The sequence below is a fragment of the Rosa chinensis genome, chromosome 4, assembly GCF_002994745.2.
Source record: "Rosa chinensis cultivar Old Blush chromosome 4, RchiOBHm-V2, whole genome shotgun sequence".
Lineage (NCBI taxonomy): Eukaryota > Viridiplantae > Streptophyta > Magnoliopsida > Rosales > Rosaceae > Rosa > Rosa chinensis.
The window spans coordinates 19,243,450-19,264,649 of record NC_037091.1 but is presented as its reverse complement, the minus strand read 5'-3'; the positions used below and the strand labels follow the sequence as shown (position 1 = coordinate 19,264,649).

General features: G+C 40.2%; 1 protein-coding gene across 1 annotated transcript; it reads right to left on the bottom strand.

Annotated features, from left to right (window-relative positions):
- Positions 1-824: 824 nt before the first annotated feature.
- LOC112200723 (G-type lectin S-receptor-like serine/threonine-protein kinase At1g34300) lies at positions 825-1,931 on the bottom strand. Its single transcript, XM_024341728.2, has one exon. The coding sequence runs from the start codon at positions 1,914-1,916 to the stop codon at positions 825-827; it is 1,092 nt and encodes a 363-aa protein (XP_024197496.2). The 5' UTR covers positions 1,917-1,931.
- Positions 1,932-21,200: the final 19,269 nt, after the last annotated feature.

Here is a 21,200-nt window from a genome sequence, read left to right as displayed (position 1 = left end):
TCATCGAACAGCTTGCCCGCTTAGTTTCTTAAAGACAACAAAGAGAATTAAGGGGAGAGATGTACCTCAAAATTAGAGGAGAAACAAAAAGGTTGGAGTTAAGTGTCCCCGCTTTTCTGTTGGTCTTTCTTAGTAGCAAGGAAAAATGGGTCATGTGGTTTGGGGTGGGTTAACTTCAAATGGCTTTCTTGCTCTGGAAGCGTATAGGTACCCTTCCAAGTGGCTGCAACAGAATTTGGCACTGCGCGCACTTCCTCCTTAATCTTCTAACGGGGTCTCCAGTGTCTTTTCTTTTGCTTCTAATTTCTCTTCTCTTGTTTTGTTTGCTTTCTTTGGCTTTCCATTGGAACCTTGATGCCATGCATTATTTCTTAAACCCTATTAAAACCCTCGCATTGTATGTTGTCTCTCTCTTTTTGTTTTTTTTGTTTTTGTCTTTTTTCTTGTTTGTTCCTTACAATGCATGTACTCTTAAACGTACATACCCCTAGGCCAACTCCCACTTACGCCAGCTAATGTTGCTGTGGGTTTGAACTTCTATCACAGAATCTAATGACCATAATACCGACGATTAATGACGAGTTATTCTCACAAATCCCTTGCAGTAATTAATAGATACATAGAATTTACATTGTGGCGCACTTTCTGACTATTCCAATATTAGTACCATTTGAGAAATGTCATGGAACATATAAAATAGCTACAGATTAGCATAGTTTGAGAAGCAGTACATCAATAAACCTGTGCCTAACTGCCTGTACTTAATGTACATTATTGAAAGATTTGACATTTTGCAACAGAAAGAAAGAGAATGAGGGAGGCAGTTACTTCAGCATACTAGATGCTATTTCAATTTCGTATCTCCTCATGATAGGAGTACCACGCAAGAAGCTATGTCCAGTTATCTTTTGAGAGGAATCAGTGTCGAATGCACTAGTGCTATATGCGGGAAATGCAGCCACGATTGGAGTACCTGGCATCAAGTACTGAAATGGGTTAATTGAAGGATTAGGAATTTCAAGTGCTCCTTCCAGCATTTTCACCACTACACTCATCAAAGGCCTCAACTCAGAGCTATACTGAACACACCATATAGCTACTTTTACCATTCTCACTGCTGCCTCTTTATCTTTTTCATCTATACCACATACTACCATTAGTTCTTCTAGTTCACCAGCTTCAAACTTCTTCCATCCCCACATTGGAAACCAGTCTTGACTCTCCGGCAGATTCAGGTCTAGGTTCCTCCTTCTACCTATGATCTCAAATAATAGCATTCCAAAGCTGTACACATCACACTTGTGAGTTATAGGACACCGCAGGCAAACTTCTGGTGCAGCATAACCACGAGTTCCCCTCCACCCTGTCATTGTTATATGAGTCTTGTCTCTGTTGGACAGCTTCGCCAAACCAAAATCAGCTACTTTAGGAAAGAAGTTAACATCCAAAAGAATATTTTCAGGTTTTATATCGTAGTGGACTATCCGCTGCTGGCATTCTTCGTGCAAGTAAGCAATCCCTCTAGCTGTCCCAACTGCAATTTCATGAAGCTTTTCGAATCCTAAAATCTTGTTTCCATGGAAAAGAAACTTGTCAAGCGAACCATTTGGCATATACTCATAAACAAGTGCTCTGAGGTGTCTCTCAAAGCAGAAACCATGAAGACGAACCAGGTTGATATGATGAATCCTGCCAAGGGTACTAACTTCCGCCATGAATTGTTCTTCAATTCCCTCCGAGGTACCATTTAGAACCTTCACTGCCACAGAGGTTCCATTACTAAATATTCCTTTATAAACTGCACCAAACCCTCCTGAACCCAGCAAGTTGGTGAAGTTATCAGTTGCAATCTGAAGTTGTTGAGAAGTAAATCTGATGGGCTTCTCTGTTTCCATATCATTAAGAAATTTGTTCATTGTGAGAGTCAGAAAACTTGGGTTATCAGAGATCCTACTCTGATTCCTTCTTTTGCATTCTGCAACCAATATTAGGATCTTCACAAAAAGGAGTACTGCAAAATACAACAACGAAAACCCATTAGCCTCCTGAAAGTTATATTAAAATACAAGTTTTACAACTAACTAGTAACTATTAAACGAAGGCAGAAAAATAAGAAAAAGAAAACACACCAACTCCTACAAGAATGGCTATTAGTCCGATGTTTGACCGTGCACTCGGGTAACTCAACATGATAGATTACAGCAGAATAAATAGTATTCAACAAACCTGCAGATATGAAAGAGTTTAAGAGATGAGATTACATGCAATATAGACATGATATTCTCAAGAAGAGGAAGGACAATGCGTAAGGATTTTGTTTGAGAGCTGAAGATATATAATGATTAGACATTCCATCCATTCTTAGACCAATGAGACTATTTTAATGCTATCATTTCCCTATCCCAGGAATATCCTTGAATCAAAGTGGATTTTCCATGATGATTCTGAAGAAACAAGGCTGGCTGTGAGACAAACAAAGAAGCAGGAAGCTTGATCTGTTTCTCCTAGTTTGACTTCTTAAGGAAAAGCAAACGGACATAACGAGCCTTTCTCTGGCTAGCTAAGAATATTATAATCGGCCAGCAGAAACAAAAGCAAATTATACCCTTAATATATTTAGAGAAATCCTAATAGACGGATTTGTAGAGGTACAATTGAAAGGAACATGTACCTATGGACATGGGTCATCATGGCCGGGTTAGGGCTAGCCCCACCCTAAATTTTAGGGCTTAGGATCGGCCCAGGCCGGGTCTAGTTAAATTCAACAAAATTTAGAGCCGGGGCTTAAATATGCTAACTCTTACTCACTCGAAAGGCCAGAGCCGCTAGGGCCGGGTCGGGCTTGTTAAAAATGGAAGACTTTTATTGAATGTCTCACACTTTTTACAATCAGTCATTTGCAAGAATATATAATGCCTAGTTGCTAGGTGAGCAAGACTAGATCCTATAGTCAAGGAATTAACATACAATTAAAGGAAAGAGATAATATTCAATTGAAAGTAGGCCTCATCATTTAGCCCTTCGGCCCTAATTCTGCCCTAGGCCAGCCGGGCCGGGTAGCCCTACCCTTTCTCAAATAAGGTAGGGTACGGGTCGGCCCTACCCTTTCTCAAATAAGGTAGGGTAAGGGTCATGCAAATGAAGCCCGGCCCTACCCTACGTCCCGACCCATTTGAGCCCGTTAGGGCCAAGCCTGGCCCGACAAAGAAGCTCGCCCAATTAAGCCCTAATAATTTTCTATTTTGTTTATTTTTTAAATATGTAATTGATAACATACAACTTTAGTCTATAACATACAACTTATCTCTTTTTTGTAATTGATATCCTAAGCTTTATTTTCTTTAATTTTTGTTTCCTTTTGTTAAACAACAATTAATTTTGGGAGATTTAGAGAAATAGTTAATTGAATATAACAATCTTAACTAATATTTATAAATGTTATAACTTATAAGCTTTTTGATGTCCCAAGTAGATGGGCATGCACTAGAATGCTTTCTTGTTTAAAATGTTGGCTTCTTTGATTGGGAAATGCACTTCTTTTGCTTTTGAAGTTTAAAGTATTGGTTAGATTACTCATTTGATGGTTTCCAATATTCATGTTTGATGAAGTACTGGTCATTTAGTAATTATTGAGCAAATGAATGCACAATCTAATTCAGGAATGGGATGTTCAAATGATCACACAACAGAATAGATATAATGACGACTGCCCGTTGTCTGAATGCCCAAAAATGGGGTAGAAACTGATTGCAATCATGCATATCACACATCGGTTTTTAACAAATCAGTGTCTTCTAATTTCTACTCACACAACAGAAGCAACAAAACTTAGTTGTCCTAAACGTTAATCATACAACAGAAGCAATTGAACTTTGTTGTCCAAAAACTAACTCATACAACAGAAGCAACTAAACTCTGTTGTCCCAAATGTAAATCATACAACAGATATAGTCCAAGCACTGAAGTTTGAGGATCAATTAGACAACACAAAAAATAAAAGTATATTTGAGGATCAATTAGACAACACAAAAAATAAAAGTATGTTGTCTGATATGCTGAACATACAACAGCTTGAAACCAAGCACTGTTGTCTGAAGGAAGCGCCTCAACTGCTGCGCAGCTGCGCATGGCATCTGCCGAGCCATCACACAACAGTTATAAAACATACCCGTTGTCTGTGTGTTTATCAGACAACTGTGTTCCACCGTTATCTGATTTTTCATCAGACAACGGCTCGCTCTACAACGGTGGCACTCCAAATCGCACCACGGTTTTGGCATAGTGAAGTTAATTCCAATATATATATTTATATTAAATATGATCAACAAAAAACAATGAGTCTTGTATTACCTATATAACCATTGAGCCACATTTTGAGATAAAAAATAAAAATAATATATTTCTTTTTGTTAAACAAATTAAGGCCCTTTTAGGCCCATTTCAGCCCTATTCGGAAGTTTCAGCCCTAGTGGCTCGGACCTTTCGGGCAGGTAAAGGTTAGCATATTTAAGCCCCGGCCCGACCCTACCCTGTCCTAAATTTTGTTGACTTTGACTAGGCCCGGCCTGCCCCGACCCTAAGCCCTAAAATTTAGGGTAGGGCCTGCCCTAGCCCAGCCCATGATGACCCCTAATTGAAAGGAAAGAACTGTGATTATGGATCCTAATCAATATGCAAGATTCTGATCTCAATACTCCCCTTAAAGTTGGAGAGTGAATGTTACAAACTCCCAACTTGCACAAAATAGACTCAAATAAAGCTCTTCCTAAGGGCTTTGTAAAAATGTATGCCGACTGTGATGAAGTAGGTGTGTAAGTTGTTGCAATGAGGCCCAATTTAATCTAATGTCGAACCACATGACAATCAAGATCGATGTGTTTAGTGCACTCATGAAACACTGGGCTCGCTGCTATATGAAGAGTCGCTTGGTTATCACAATGAAGGATAGCAGGATTTGGATGATTCACTCTAAGATCCTGCAAGATGAATTTTAACCAAGCAACTTCATAACTAACATCCACCATGGCTCTATATTCTGTCTCCGCAGTTGAACAAGCAGGAACTTCTTGCTTCTTGCTTTTCCAGGAAATTAAGGAATTACCAAGAAAGGTGCAATATTCAGTAACAGATCTCCTTGTAGTGAGACAAATAGCCTAATCTGAGTCGCCGAAGGCTTTCAAATTCAACTTGTTCTGAGCTGAAAGAGAAGATCTTGACCTGGTGAACTTTTGAGATAACGTATCACCCGTAAGGCTGCTTCTAGATGCGGCTTTCGTGTTTGATGCATAAATCGGCTAAGAATATGGACTGAAACTTTATGTATGGTCCAGTGACTGTTAAGTAGATAAGTCGTCCAACTAATCTTCTATACCTTGTAGGATCCTTCAGTATTTCTCTTTCTGTTGGAATCAATTTTAGGTGTTGCTCCATAGGAAAATTGGTGGGTCTTGCACCAAGGAGTCCTGCATCATCTAATATATCCAAAGTGTATTTCTGTTGTGAAATAAAAATCCTTCCTTTGAACGAGCCACCTCTGACAGGACCCGCCCCGGATTTCACCCTGAAATCCGAAGTGGCCCTGTTGGGCCCACCTTAGAAGAAATTCTACCAAAAATTTGGCGGAACTTCCCCTAAAATGGGCTACCCAAAACCTGTAGAAAGCATTTACACTTCTAAATCAAATCATCCTTATACTTCTGGAGCCACCCTGCTCCCCAACTCAACATCAATCTCCAATTCACAAAACACAAACCTCAACTTGAAAAACATAAATCCCATAGGTAATCAGAGCAATTCTAATAGAAGGGTAAATAAGGACAACCTAACTCAAAGGCAACCGCGGAAGCTATGCTGTTGACTATGCCTCAACTCCGTGTACGCCCGACCTCAACCAATTCGCCTGCAAACTGGGCATTTGAAACCGAAGGGCCCAGGGGAAAGTACATAAAAACGTTAGCGTGAGTGGACAAAATAAACAATTTTAAACCGAAAGGATTTTATACTTTCCCACATTTATTTCCTTAAAACTCTCAATGCATGCAACGATTTAGAAAACAAATCACGAAAAGCTCCTCTCAAGAAATGGGCTAGTCACAAATAACCACAAATAAGAATTTAAATTCCGATGCTCGAGAAATAGGACCCGCCCCCACTGGTTAACGGAAAACGGACTAGCCCCGCTAGTCAAAAACAGCAATAATGGATACGGGGAAGAGAGTTCACCATACGGGAATGGAGCCTCTCAGGCTCTACCTACCCTCGATTGCCACTCACACATAGATTGTGCGAGGAGGAGAACATTACCTCGACTGCCACCCACGTGAGGAGGAGAAGGCTACCTCAACTGCCACTCACAAACACAAAGTGAGTGAGGAGGAGACCTAATCACATGACCCGCGTATGGTGAGGAAGAAGATCGTCAAAAGCCAATAAATCTGTATAGTTTCCCCACATATCTCACGGAATAAGAATCCACGTGTATAAAGACGTGACCCCGCACGCCAAGATCATCTCAAGTTCCAATATAAATAGGGTAAAAATAAGTATAAAGTTTTACTTCATCGAAATCTCATTATAATCTCAATTCGCTTAATATAAATATAAAATAAATAGTATAAATTCCGAATCCGCATAAATCAAAGTAGTATCAGAAATTAATCAAATCCAAAATCCTTAATTAGGCATTCCCGATGCCAAAGCCGAAAGTCAAAAAAAAAACAATTGAGAATATCCAACTCCATTAAAACTCATCTTAAAAATCTTTCAGGAGCTTAACTCGGTGATTAGGGATATGCTGAATTCCGGAAGTTTTACCTCGGAATAAGAAATTCATCAAATAATATTATAAATCAAAACCAACCTTTGAAACTCATTATTGAAAGCAAATCCATGATATAATTCGAAATCAATTTCCGAAATTTAATTCATTTCCTCAAAAACTTATATGAATAAACACTAGAGCATTATTTTAAGAAAATAAATGCATGCATCGCTATTTAAAACAAAAGTCCACTCACAGTACTATTCCGACGATCACGCATTTGTGTTCCGTCATCGAGCAATAGCTCGGTACGTCGTCCTGTACACAATTATATTCCTTGAATAATTCTTCAATAATTTAATACAATTCCAAAAATCAATTCCTCATAATTTCACCTCCCAATTCTCCTCGGACTTAGCCCAAATTATACCACTAATACCAATTCGTTAATTTAAAGGTTCCAAGGCAGAACCAAGAGATATCCGACGGTCGGATTCGCGTAATTCGATAATCGAAACCCTAAACTTCAAAAATTCATAATTAATTCCAAACTTCTCCAAAATTCACCATACTTCACATACCAGCTCTATGATAATTATAGAATTTAACTAGCCAGAAATTGAAATTAAAAAGCGGTAAGCCGCCGCTACCGCCGCCCACAGTGGCGGCGCCGCCGCCACCGCCACCATCTCCGATGGCCACCAAAATTTGGCAGTAGCACCTTCTCAACACACCCATTAATTCTTTCAACTGTGACCAAGTTAGAAAATCAGCGGAAGTACCTCAACAATTAAAGAGAAGTTTGGACCCGAATCGTGAATAGTAACTCAGAATTTCAAACCTTCGATTCGACCTCCACACTGCAAATCGTGGCTCAAGGCTAGGGGCAACATGATCCTTGGGAAAAACCGCTCCTTCGACGCCGGTTTGGTGGCCGGAGATGGCCGGAATCGCCGGAAATCGACGAAAATCTCAAACTGCTACAGTAAACTTCTCGGCCTTGGTTCGCCGTTTTCCGGCCAAAACTCGACGATTCATCACCCCAGGCGCGGCCAGGAGGAGGATACGAGTCTACTGACACCAAGCTTGCACCACCAGGTGGCCGAAAAAGAAGAGAAGGCCGGAGCTGCAGATCGCCGAAGGAGAGAGGAAAATGCAGGGAGGAGGAGAAAGAGAGAGGAAAAGAAAGTTACCGGCCCCCAACAGTAAAAATTCCAATTTATACTTTCTACTAATGAACAGTAACTTTACTATTTCGCTTTTAACTTTCACATACGAACTCCGATTTTTACGCACCACATATGCACGCGCTCGGTTTAACGTCCTCTACGACTTCCATGAAGAACATTTTCCCAAATTTTGACCCGAACAAAAAGTCAACTTTTAGGGCCACTAAAGTTGCCGAAAAAGAGTAAAAGTAAAACAAATTACCGTTTACTGTCCAAATGACTAGTAAACCGGTGAATTTGGGTTCGGGACGTTACAACCTCGATGCCCAAAAAATATTTGAGAAGGCCAAGATCTTTTATTAGAAATCGGCCATGAAGAAAAGTTTTTAGAGATTGTATTGCCTTTGGATAATTTCCTGTGACAACAATATCATCCACATAAATCAGAATAACTATGAAGGAAGAGCCACAGGACCTAGTAAAAAGTGAATAGTCTGTCATTGATTGATTGAAACCCCATCATGAAGAGCATGGGTAAACTTGGCAAACCAATTTCTCGAAACTTGCTTCAAACCATATAGAGATTTGTTTAGTCGACATACAAGATTCTCCCGTTGTCTACTAAACCCCGGTGGAGGAGACATGTAGACCTCTTCATGCAAGTCACTGTGAAGAAAAGCATTTTGATCGTCGAGTTGATGGAGAGGCCAATGGTCGGACTGAAGCAATAGCAAGGAAACAACGAAAAGTGACCAACTTTGCCATTGGAGAAAAGGTTTCCTTGTAATCTAGGCCTTCTTTTTTGTTGTACCCTTTGGCAACAAGACAAGCCTTGTACCGTTCAATGGAACAGTCTGACTTATATTTGATTTTAAACACCCATTTGCAACCAATTGGTTGTTTGTCTGCAGGTAAAGGAGTGAGGCTATATATTATTCAACTCAAGGGCCTCTAACTCTTTATCCATAGCCTCGTGCTATCTTGGGTCTGGTTGTGCCTGCGCCAAAGTAGTAGGTCCTACACTACTAAAATGGACGCTACAAAAGAATGGTGAGCAAAAGAGAGATTATGGTAGGAAAGAAAACTATAAAGAGGATATTTGGTACTTTTGCATTGTGCATAGGTTGGAAGCGAAGAAGATATTGGAGCAAGTGGTTGTAAACATGAAAACAGCGCAGCAAAACTGATGGCTGATGGAAACAATCTGAACGACGTGTGGGTAGAGGAGGCGAAGGTAAGAGGCTTTTGTAGGACGATGAACTATTTGAAGGTGAGGGACTGGTTGGTGGTGAAGAGGTTTGTAGTGGGGTTTTTTGTGGGGAAGGGTTAGTTTGCGATGAAATGGTGTTGGATGGGTCTAAAATAGGTCCTGGAGTTGAATTAATTGGTGGCGATGGACAACTTTGTGGAGGAGGTGGGATATTGTTTGATCAACGTGTGTGCTGGTGTGAGATTTGTGGCAAAACATAAACAACCAAAAACATGTAAATGTGAATAAGATGGTGGTTTGTGATAAAGCATTTCATAAGAAGATTTACCAAATAAAAGAGATGTGGGTAACCGATTAATTAAATATGCTGCAGTAAGAATGCATTCTCCCCAAAATTCAAGAGGTAAGTGAGCGTGAAAACGAAGAGCATGTGCCACCTCGAGGAGATGACGATGTTTTTGCTCAACAACCCCATTTTGTTGGGGAGTATAAGCACAAGTATGTTGATAAATCACACCATTTGATGCAAAAAAATATCTTAAAGAGTAAAACTCACCATTGTTACCCACACGCACATTCTGAATTTTTAGATTGAATTGATAGGCAACGAAAGCAAAAAAAGATTTAAGTAAACTTGCAGTTTCATTATTAAAGCTCATCATATAAATCCAAGTGCAACAGGTAAAGTCATCGACAATACTAAAAAAATAACTAGCTCTAGAATGTGCAGAGATTCTATAAGGACCCTAAATGTCACAATGTATTAACTCAAAAGGATGACTACTTGAAATAGAACTTAACTTAAATTGAAGTTTTGTTTGTCTAGCTAAGGGACAAATATCACACTAGCTACTTATTGGAATCAAAAGAAATATCTAAAAAAAATTTAGATAAAAATTTAAGTCTAGCAACAGAAGGGTACTGTCGAAGTTGCAAGTGCCATAGATCTTGATGAGAGGTGATGTGATGTATAATTGGATGAGAAGGTAAAGGTTTGGTTGCTGGCTCGATGTAGTATATGTTCCCATGTTGCCTACCCCAGCCAATCATCCTCTTCGTTTCCAAGTCCTGTAAAATACAAAAGGTGGGGAAAAATATGGCGCAATGGAGGGACTGAGGTAGTTAGGAACATATAACAAATTGGTATTCAAAGAAGGTACATAAAGAACATCTTGGAGTTTTAAATTTGAATCTAAAGAAGCTATTCCTACTGAAGATATTTTTTTCCTTTTGTCCATTAGGTAAATGAACATATGTAACTAGAGTGGATGAGGTTAGTGAAAAGGTGTGGGGACTTGGTTATATGATATGTGGCACCACTATCAATTATCTAGCCATCAGACAATTTAGATGAAAGTCGAGACAATAGACAAGTAGAAAAAGACAGACATTCTGTGTGATGCCCCGGAAATTCGTATTTATTTTTCGAGGATTTTTTGGAATCTAAATTGTAGTTATTGGACGATTTCGTGGCTCGTGGACGGAGCGGAAGTGTTTCGGACGAATTTTTATTCGAAAAGTGTGGATTTAGGGGGGGTTCAAGGTTGACTTTTGATACATTGAGATTCTCCAAAAACTTCCTTCACAAAAGCCGTAGAGCGCGTTGATACAAGTTCGTGGACATGTGGAACGCATCAATCGGAGTTCGTATGAAGAAGTTATGGCCATTGGAAGAAGTTTTCATTTTGGTACAAATAAGGAATTTTCGAAAATATTTTCATAAATCCCATTTGCCATTTCCAGAAACCCTCTTCTCTCTCTTTTCTCTCTCGGCTGCACCCGACTGACCAGACTCGGCTTTTCAGGCGATCTCCGGCGGCGAAACTTTCCAGATCAGCTCGTCTCTGCCGTTTGATCCTCCCTCTGGCATCCTCTAGCGGCGATTCGCAGCGGTGAATGCACAGCAAGGCGGCGAACTTTGGGGTATTCAGACTCGGCCAGAAAACACAGCTACGATGACGCCACGGCTTCATGCTTCCTGTTGTGAGTTCGTAGAAGCCTCCTGGATCGATCTGTGGTGGTTGTTTGGATCGATTCACGTGAAACTTGGTTCAACTTGGATTGAACAGTAATCCACTGCTTGCGAGGTAGTTTCGACCCTTTATGCTTAGTTTCTAACTTCATGCTAGTTATGAAAATGGTTAAGCATGCTGAGATGAACATCTTTGATGTTGGAAGTTTTGGGAAATATTGAGTTTTGGCCGGCAGGGGTACGCCACCGGCTGTGGCAGCATTCTGGCGATGTTCCAGTCAAATTAGGAACTGTGTCTGGTATTATATATCTTCTACTAGTCGATACGAGCGTTTCGATATATAATACGCAATTTTTGGAGATCATATGAATATATTGTGATTTTTACGGTTTCGGACCGTTTGATGATTCGATCTGTGAGCATCCAAGCGTCCGATCGACTTGTGGTTTGGACATATTGATCATGGAAGCATTCTGGAGACATTGGGTGGTCTCGGATGTGGTTTCGCCTCAATTGGTGTCACTTTGGGAATTTTGGTTTGATTTAGGGTTTCGAACGTTATTCCTTGTGTTTCATTGTCTGAATCAAGGTTGTACTTTCCTTAGGTACTTGCCGAAGTTGTTACGTCCCGAATCTAGAATTAACGATTTACTCACTTTTTGGACGGTAATTGTCGGATACTTACAATTTTTACTTTTTATTAATATTTTAGTGGCCCTAAAAGTTGACTTTTTGTTTGGGTCAAAATTTGAGGAAATGTTCTTCATGAAAGTTGTAGGGGACGTTAAACCGAACGCGTGCATATGTGGTGCGTAAAAATTGGACTTAGTATGTGAGAGTTATGGCCAAAAATGTAGAATTTACTGTTCATGGTAAGTTATATATATGGAAATTACTGTTGGTAGATTTCTATTTTTGGAAATCTACCTAGCCGGGTAACTCTCTCTTCTCTCTCTCCCCGACCCTTCCTCCCTTTCGGCCCGATTCTTTCCCCTTTGATTTCTTCCTCCTCCGGCCGTCCCAGGATGTAATCCGGCCACCCCCAAGCTCGGTTTCTTCCCCTTGTCACGTCTGTGGAGGTATATTACGGCGATTTGGCCGGAGAAGCTCGATTTGGAGCGGAGGAAGCTACGGTGGCAGTTAGCCATTTTTGCCGATTTTCGGCGATTCCGGCCACCTCCTGTCACCATTTTGGCGTCGAAGGCTCGGTTTTCCACGGAGATCATTTCGCCCCTAGCCTCGAATCAAGATTTGCCGTGTAGGGGCCGAATCGATAACCTAGGGTTCTTGATTTTCTGGGTTATTTTCGCCGGTCGAATTCGACTGTTTCCAGGTAAAATTTGGGGATGTTGTAGTTGAGAAGTTTAATCAGTGTGTTGAATTGTTGCTGTACATGAAATTTGGTAGCCGGTGGTGGAGGTTGGTACTGGCGCGTGGGTGCCACGCGCCGCCACTGTTGGTGGCGCGTGAGACTGTGTTTGGCCGGACTTTGACTTCTGTTGTTGAGATAATTAGTCAATTATACATTTAATTTCGTAATAACAGCTTTGGGATAGAATTGGAGATGGAATGAATATGAATTTTGATGTTGACCAATGATGGAATTGTTAATTGAATTATGTGGAATCCATCCATCGGATTTCCTAGATTCGGCCCTAAAGCCCATACCTTAAGGGAATAACATTAGTGAAGAAGATTGGGAGGTTTTGGGCAAATAAAGATAATGTTAGGGTTTGGTTTTATTTATCGTAATTTAGTTTTCCCTCCAGTAATTATGGGTTTACGAACGTTATATTGTACAGGACGTGAGGAGGATTCCCTCGAGGAGGGTTCGGATCGACGGCAGGCTTAGCCGTACACTGTGAGTGGACTTTCGTTTTCAAATAAGTGATGCATGCATTTATTTATTAAAGCATGATTTATTTATTTAACATATTATTTTCCGAGCATATAAGTTTGATTGCAAATTATCCCGTGGTTTTGCTGTTGATAATGATTGTCATGAAATAAATATTGATTTATACCACTTGTAAGTTTCGGTTACCAAGTTGCTATGCTCGGATTCGAATTCATAATTGATGTTGATTGTCGACGAATTGTTTTCGAGGTGATTTTCGGATTTATACTATTTATATTATATTTATATTCGTCGATTTGAGACTTTATTGGCAAATTGAGTTTTGTTGGAGTAAACCTCCATGTTTACTTATCGACCTACGATTTTGGCATTGGGAATGCCTTATTGATAATCTATTTATCCTTTTAGCGTGTGGGACACGCTGTTGGTTTATATGACTTTTTACGAGAATTTCCGGGTACGGTTGGGAATCGCACCCGCGTTTTCTTTATTCGTGGGACATGGGGAAGCCTTAAGGATTTATTAGATTTTAATAGTTTTTACCCACCATACCTGGGTCGTCATATTTATTGCTAGCTAGCCTATTAGTACTCCTCCCTACTTACTATGTGTTTGTGGGTGAGTAAGAGCAGAGCATGGGATGCTCCAGAGTGTGGGACACTCCGACCCGAGCCTGGGAGGCTCCCTTCTTTCGTATGGTGAAATTTCTTCCCCATATTTTATCATTACTTGACTAGCGGGGCTAGTCCGATTTCTTTTAACCAGCGGGGCTGGTATGTTTTTCACGAGTTTTGGATTTAAAGAATTACGTTTTATAAATATTGCATGCATCGAGATTTTATAATGTAAATTTGTGGGAAAGTATAAACTTTTATTCCTTTATGCTTATTTATTTTGGTCCACTCACGCTAACGTTTTTATGTACTTTCTCCCTGGGCCCTTTGGTTTCAATTGCCCAGATCGCAGTGTTGCTGACCGGCTTAGGAGTGGAGGCTAGTACCACCTTTGTCATCTATCCTCAGTAGGTTATTTATTAACCTACTTTATGTATTATATTTCGAGTGTGTCCTTTAGATTGCTCTGATTACTTAAAAAGGGTGGATTTATACATTTGTATAATTACGTGTGTATGGGAGTTGTATAATATTGGAGGAAGTTGAGAGATTTAATTTGCTGGTTGTAATTTATGTAAATGGTTATGTTTGTGTAGTTTGGGTAGTACGATGTTTGTACTTGGGAATTTGCGGATTATTGCTTGGAAGCAGGGTGGCTTCAAGCATAGAAATTTACTATACTTAGAAGTGTTTTCAGCAGGTTTAGGGTTGTCCACTTTTAGGGGAAGTTCTGTCGAATTTTTCCGAAAAGTGGGCCCCGCAGGTCCATCTTGGAGTTAGGAGGGTAATTCTGGGGTGGGTCCTGACAGAAGTATTCTTGGACGGTTAATTTGTAGTTGGGCTGATTTGTTCTATATTGAAGACGCAGTGGGATTTTGGAGGTGAGTAATCTCACAAGGTTCATTTACGAACGGAGTTACCATTATTGTTTTGGCGTTATTTGTTTAACTGCAAACTATAGTTGGTATTAGTAGGCATTCATAAGAAAATGACTACGTATATATATTTACGTGAAATATATATATTCTTGTGAGTGATGTGTGATGAATAATATGCATGATTTTGTTCATATTATTGTTGAAGGCGACTTTTCAGGAAACAACATTGTGGAAAAAGATGTTTTCTATTATTTGAAAAGTATTGAGTTTGATGTTACATTTTTGAGTCAAGCGTGACTTATTTTAAATGTATTGGTCCTTCTACCAAGAGCCACAGATGGTGAGCAGGGATGGGGAAAGCCGAAACTAGATGTTTGAAACTTTTTTAGGTCGGGTGCGAATTACTCAACGTTTGATTCTAAGACCAGACGGGCTCTGAAAATCATATGTCACAGATGGTGACCAATGGTTGATTCTAAGACCAGACGGGGTTTAAAAATCATATGTCACAGATGGTGACAGGTTGCAGATAGTGACCAACGGTTGATTCTAAGACCAGACAAGGTCTGAAAATCATATGTCACAGATGATGACCAATGCAAGAATTTGGCAATCACGTCTTTGGTCGGGAGAGTGGTTACGATCAGTTAGAGCGCTAGTCTGCCTGTTATTATAGCTTATGGGAGTAATGGTCGAGGTTGTTGGAGACTCATAAGTATGTAGCTTGAAAGAGAGTCTCGAGAGTATTCTTTCTTTTATTGTCTAGATGAGACTTGATTTTCTTATTGATGGTTAAGTTAACAAATAGTACTTGACTTGACACACATTTACGCAAGTGTACGTATCATTGTCAAGATGGGGAAATATTATGCCCAAAGTTATCGTACCACAAGGATTAGTGGCTAACCCACAATCCTTGGGTAATCGGAAATAATGACACTTAGCAAACAAAAGAAAAAATAAAATAAAATAAATAAATAATGCCACTCTAAGGCACCAAGCCTTAGCAATGCTCGGCTTTGGTTTGCACCAAAGCCTAATCAAAACTAAGACCTAGTGATGACCATTTACAATGAAGTAGGAAATGTCACCGAAAATGTAATTTGCATTTCTAACAACTAAAGTGCAAGAATTTAAATGAAAATTTTAACTAACAACTAAATTAAATTAAGGAAAAGAAAAGTAAGAAATTAATATGAATATGGGATTGGTAGTTAGAGATGAATCCTAACCCTAATTCAATGCTCTAGATGCTAATTTGATTTACGTGCAATTTGTTAAAGATAGTAGAAGCCGTACCCAAGGCTTTTCAAGGCTCAAGGGCCGAAATTCCCTTTCATGGTATTCCTACTCCGGTTCAAGGGTCGTAGGAACTCACTTGACATGAATTAGAGCCGGTTCAAGGGTCACTAATTCACATCAAGAGGCCTAGAGTTCGAGGAATTAGGCAACCAAGCTCACCATAATTGCGATCAAGCTAATCATGTAGTGAACCATGCTTGTACTTCCCACAAATATTAAATCGGGGTTCTAGCTCTAAAATCTAAGGATGTCATCCCCTAAATTTTAATCTAGAATATTAAAACACATACCCAAGAGTTGACAATTCCTAAGCATGCATTCTAATCGATTATCACAAAACACAAGCATCCAATCATTAACAAATTTCATATATAAATTAAATTAAGCATCCATTACATCAAATTTGGGTTAGGGCACACAACCCTAACCCCCAACAAAGAAATTACTCACTACCCATAATTAAATTAACATCAACAAACATCAATAAAGAGGAAGAGGTGAAAAGAAGTGAGAAGTAACAAGAACAAGTCACAATTGCTATGAAGCAATTATGACAAGCCTTGATTTATATCTCCCCACTTTTACCCGATCTTCAAATCTTGATAATGATAAAGTCCTTTGATGCTTAGAAGCTTTGGGTGAGTAATCCTTTAAATCTCCAAAAGAAAATATAAAGAGAAGAGGAAAAATGGTGGGGAAGGAGAGGAAAGAGAGCAGCCCAAAGGGCTGCTGCTCTGTTTGGTGGTGCGGGTACTCTCTGTTGGTTCTTCCTCACTGGAGAATTAGGTCATGGTATATATATATATATGTCGAAGAGAGAAGAGAGTAGGGGTCATCATTTGGCCCGCGGGCCTAAAAGCCCATGGGCGCCCGCCCGGCCCAGTGGACAAAAGCCCGGCCCGGCCCGCAGAAAAGCCCATTTCGGCCCTGCCCATTGGGCACGAGGCAGGGCTAGGGCGGAGGGTTCAAAGCCCAGGCCCGGCCCGCCGCCCGGCCCGTTATATGCCCATTAAAGCCCGCCCGGCCCGGCCTTATAGGCCCGCCCGAAAGCCCATTCAATTTTTGTATTAATATATTTTTATGTAGTTATATTGAACTAATTATTGCATTAGGCCATATGTTTTTTTAATTTTGTATTTTATTTTGTTCAATAATTAACATATCATCATTTTTTCATAGGTTTTTGTATTTTTTAACAAAATAATATGACATATAAATATAATGGACTCGGCCCTGCCCATCCAAAAAAGCCCGGCCCGGCCCGGCCCTAAAAAGCCCATAAGGCCCTGGGCCCATGGGCGGCCCTGGGCCTTGATTTTTAAGAGAAGCCCGGCCCTGCCCGGCCCGAAAAATAAAAAAAAAATGTTTTGGCCCGGCCCGAGCCCATTAATATTGGGCAGGGCCGGCCCTGCCCTGCCCATTGACGACCCCTAGAAGAGAGTATGATTGATAATGGGTGCCAGCCAAAGCAAGAAAGGTGGATAGCTGTCCAAGTGTCAAGGCTGCGATGGTTGATTTTGAAGAAGGAAAAGTGTTCACGTGCTATATGTGTGAACAAAGAGGAAGAGAGTGAAAGCAAGTATAATAGGCTGCACGTGCATGGCTACACAATTTTGTTTGATTAATTATGTTAATTAATCACTTAATTAATTAAGCAATTAATGATCACTTAATTAATTAACTTAATTAATTAAGATGCATTACTTTTGTCGACTTTACAATTCTACCCGTTTCTTCTCACTCTTCTCCATGCATTTCCGCACGTAGTATCAGAGGTAATTGGATCCCGCTCCTTTGATGACATTGACTACTGTTGACCCGCGTCGGCTATTTTGTTCTTTTGTCGGAAACTCTAATTTGCTCAATTTTCCACCATTTTCACTTGATTTCCGCAATTCCGCTTATTTCCTGCACAATAAATAAAATTGGATTAATTACATTATAATTGGCTCAAGGATTAGCTTATTTCTAGTGTTTTAGATACAATTACAAGCATATAAATGCGTGTAATCAGTACTGTATCACAGTGGTGACTTATGTTGTCCTTTAGCTGGAAAGGACATGGAATGTTAGAAGGAATTAGGGTTGCATTGTTTCCTTAAGTTGATTTGTGTGAGTTGTTGATTGATGTTCATGAGTTACTCATACGAGCTTTCACAAGCTTATCGGGTTTGTTGTGTGGCAATTTAGTGCACTATTCAATGGTGTAGAGGTTAATCCTGCAGGTCAGGGTAATCGTGGCTGAAGCTGAGGTAGCTTGTTGGTAGCAGAACGGGTAGGAAGAAAATTTTGTTGGCTTTGCAATTGTTATGACTTCCGCTATGTAGTAAGCTCTGAGGATCATTTACGTTTTATTTTGTTGTTGGCAATTTAATTCGTAAGCTTGTGTAATATATAACTCTTTGGGGCGAGTGTATATTGACATAGTGGGTTCCGGGCATCAGTTTATACTTGGTTTAAAGGGAAAAAGATTTCCAGGTTGACAGGGTCTGCCCCGGATTCCACCCTGGAATCCGAAGTGGCCCTGCGGGACCCACCTTTAAAGAAGGTTTACCAAAAATTTCGGCATAACCTCCCTTAAAAATGGGCAACCCAAAACCTGTAGAATTTCAATTTCACTTCTAAACAACCCTCCCAAAACTCCTGGAGCCAGCCTGCTCCCAAAACCACACTACTTCACAATTTAGAGTATCAAATTATCCAATTAACTCAAATTACAACCAAGTCATAGGTTACAATATTAATACAAAATACTCAAGGTTATCAGAGCAATCTAGAACCAAAAAAACAACGATACACATAGTAGGTTAGCAAGTAACCTACGAGGGATAGATGACAGCGGTGGTGCTAAGCCTCAACTCCTAAAGCCGAACAGCTACACTGCGAACTGGGCATTTGAAACCGAAGGGCCCAGGGGAAAGTACATAAAAACGTTAGCGTGAGTGGACAAAAATAAACAATTTTAACCAAAAGGAATTTTATACTTTCCCACATTTATTTCTTTAAAATTTCCGATGCATGCAATGATTAACAAAAAAAAAATAAAACAAGAGGAGTTCCGCTCATGAAAACCAACTAGCCCCGCTAGTCACATACGATTTAAAAGAAAAAGTTGGAACTCTGATACTCAAGGAAAAATAAGACCAACCCCGCTGGTTAAACGAAAATCGAGCTAGCCCCGCTAGCCTAAGTAGTAAAGTGATTAGGGGAAGGCGATAGCCATACGAGTGAGCCTCCTAGGCTCGGGTGATAGCCTCCCAGGCTAAAATACTCCCATAACTCCCGTAATATACCCTTACGCCACTAAGTGTAGCGATAGGATACCGGGCTACAGAATTACTGTCACAGAGACAGTAACCTGCGCCACAAAGGCGGAGGGCTACGGTGATCCCATCACCACGCCACAAAGGCGGAAAATCAATGCTAGCAATGATAAGTCACCCAAAGTATGGCAAAAGAAACCCGAAAAACCAAGTAAATCCATAAAACTTCCCCAACTCTCGTAAATGAATTTCCAACGACGTGTCCCACACGCCAAGACAATCTCAAGTTCAAAATAAATAGGAGAAATAATTTTACTCGTAAACCGGAACAAAATCAATTTCCAAAATCATCAACAAGGCATTCCCAATGCCAAAACCGAAGTCGATAACTAGATAAGCATTAACTTCATCGAAATCCCATTTCGAACAATCTTTCTAAAAATCTCATTAATAAAATAAATGGGAGGGAAATAAGCATTCCAAGGACGTGACCCCGCACGCCATAAAATCTTCAAATAATCATAAATCCAAATCCATTTTCGAAAATAACCATATGCTCGAAAAAGTAAATTGACAAATAAATAGAGCATAATCAAGAAATAAATGCATGCATCATTTACTTAAAAACAAAAGTCCACTCACGATATACGGCTAACGTGGTATCCAAGCGTAAGGATCCTCGTCGAGCGATAGGTCGGTATCACGTCCTGTACACAATTATAATCCGTAAACAACAATTTGATAAATATTTACGATAATCAATAATTAATCTCAAAACCCATAACCTCAACTTCTCCAATCCTCTTCCACACCCAATCAAACTTCACCATTAATATCCATCCGTCGATTAATGTATTCCATATCAGAACAAGAGAAATCCGAAGGTCGGATTCCCACAATTCAACAACCGAAACTCCCAAACTTTGGAAATTCATAATCCATGTCAAACTTCTCCCAAAATTAACCAAAATCACATAATTAACGTCTACAACAATTAAAGAATTTAATAAGCTAAAAATTGAAATTAAAAAGCACCCCTACGCGCCTCCACGCGCAACCTACAGTGACGGCGCGTGGGGCCCACACGCCGACGGCCACCACCTCCGATGGCCACCAAATTTCGGCAGCAACAACTACTCAACACGCCCAATCTTTTTCTCAACTACAACACAATCTAATTTTACCTTGAAACAGTCGAAATCAACCGGTGAAGAAAACCCAGAAATTCAAGAACCCTAGGTTGTCGATTCTGCCTCTACACGGCAAATTGGAATGCAAGGCCTTAGGGGAAATGATCTCCGTTGAAAACCGAGCCTTCGACGCCGGTTTGGTGGCCGGAGACGGCCGGAAACAAAAGAATTGCCGGAAAACCCCAATCTGCTACAGTTTGCTTCTCGCCGTCGATTCTCGTTTCTCCGGCCAAATTGGCGTGACTCACGGGTACTAGCGTGAAGAGGGGGAGTAGGCGCGCCGGTGATGATCGGTGACCCGTCCCCAGGTGGCCGGACAGCTGGGAATTGAGAGGAGGAAGATAGAGGCCGAAAGGGAAAGAGGGTGAGATCGGGGGAAAGAGAGAGAAAGGGTGGGTTTCCGGTTTTGGAAACCTACCACAGTAAAATTTCAATATATATATAAATTTACCATGAACAGTAACTTCCTTATTTCGTTCATAACTTTCGCATACGAACTCCGATTTTTACGCACCACATATGCACGCGCTCGGTTTAACGTCCTCTACAACTTTCATGAAGGAAATTTTCTCAAATTTTGACCCGAACAAAAAGTCGACTTTTAGGGCCACTAAACGTACTGAAACGATAGTAAAAGTGAAAATAAAGGTCGTTTACCGTCCAAATAACTAGTAAATGGGTAATTGAGATAAGGGACGTTACACAGGTATTTTGTATTGATGACTGAACGATCACGCATGTATAATTATAGGATTATATATTGATTTTTATTGTGTTAAAAATCAGGGGCGTGACATTCTGAGGGATTAATGCACTCGTTGTTCACTGCACCCATAATTTGATCATGTTGCTCTGCTGTTAAGCCTAGTGCAATGGTTTGGAGCTGCTATACTATAGGTGTTGTGGTCTGGACATTATGAGAACTAGGTTGTTGCGTGCTCCTTCGTGGTTGCTTGGGGGTCTGTATAGGCTTGGAGCTTTCT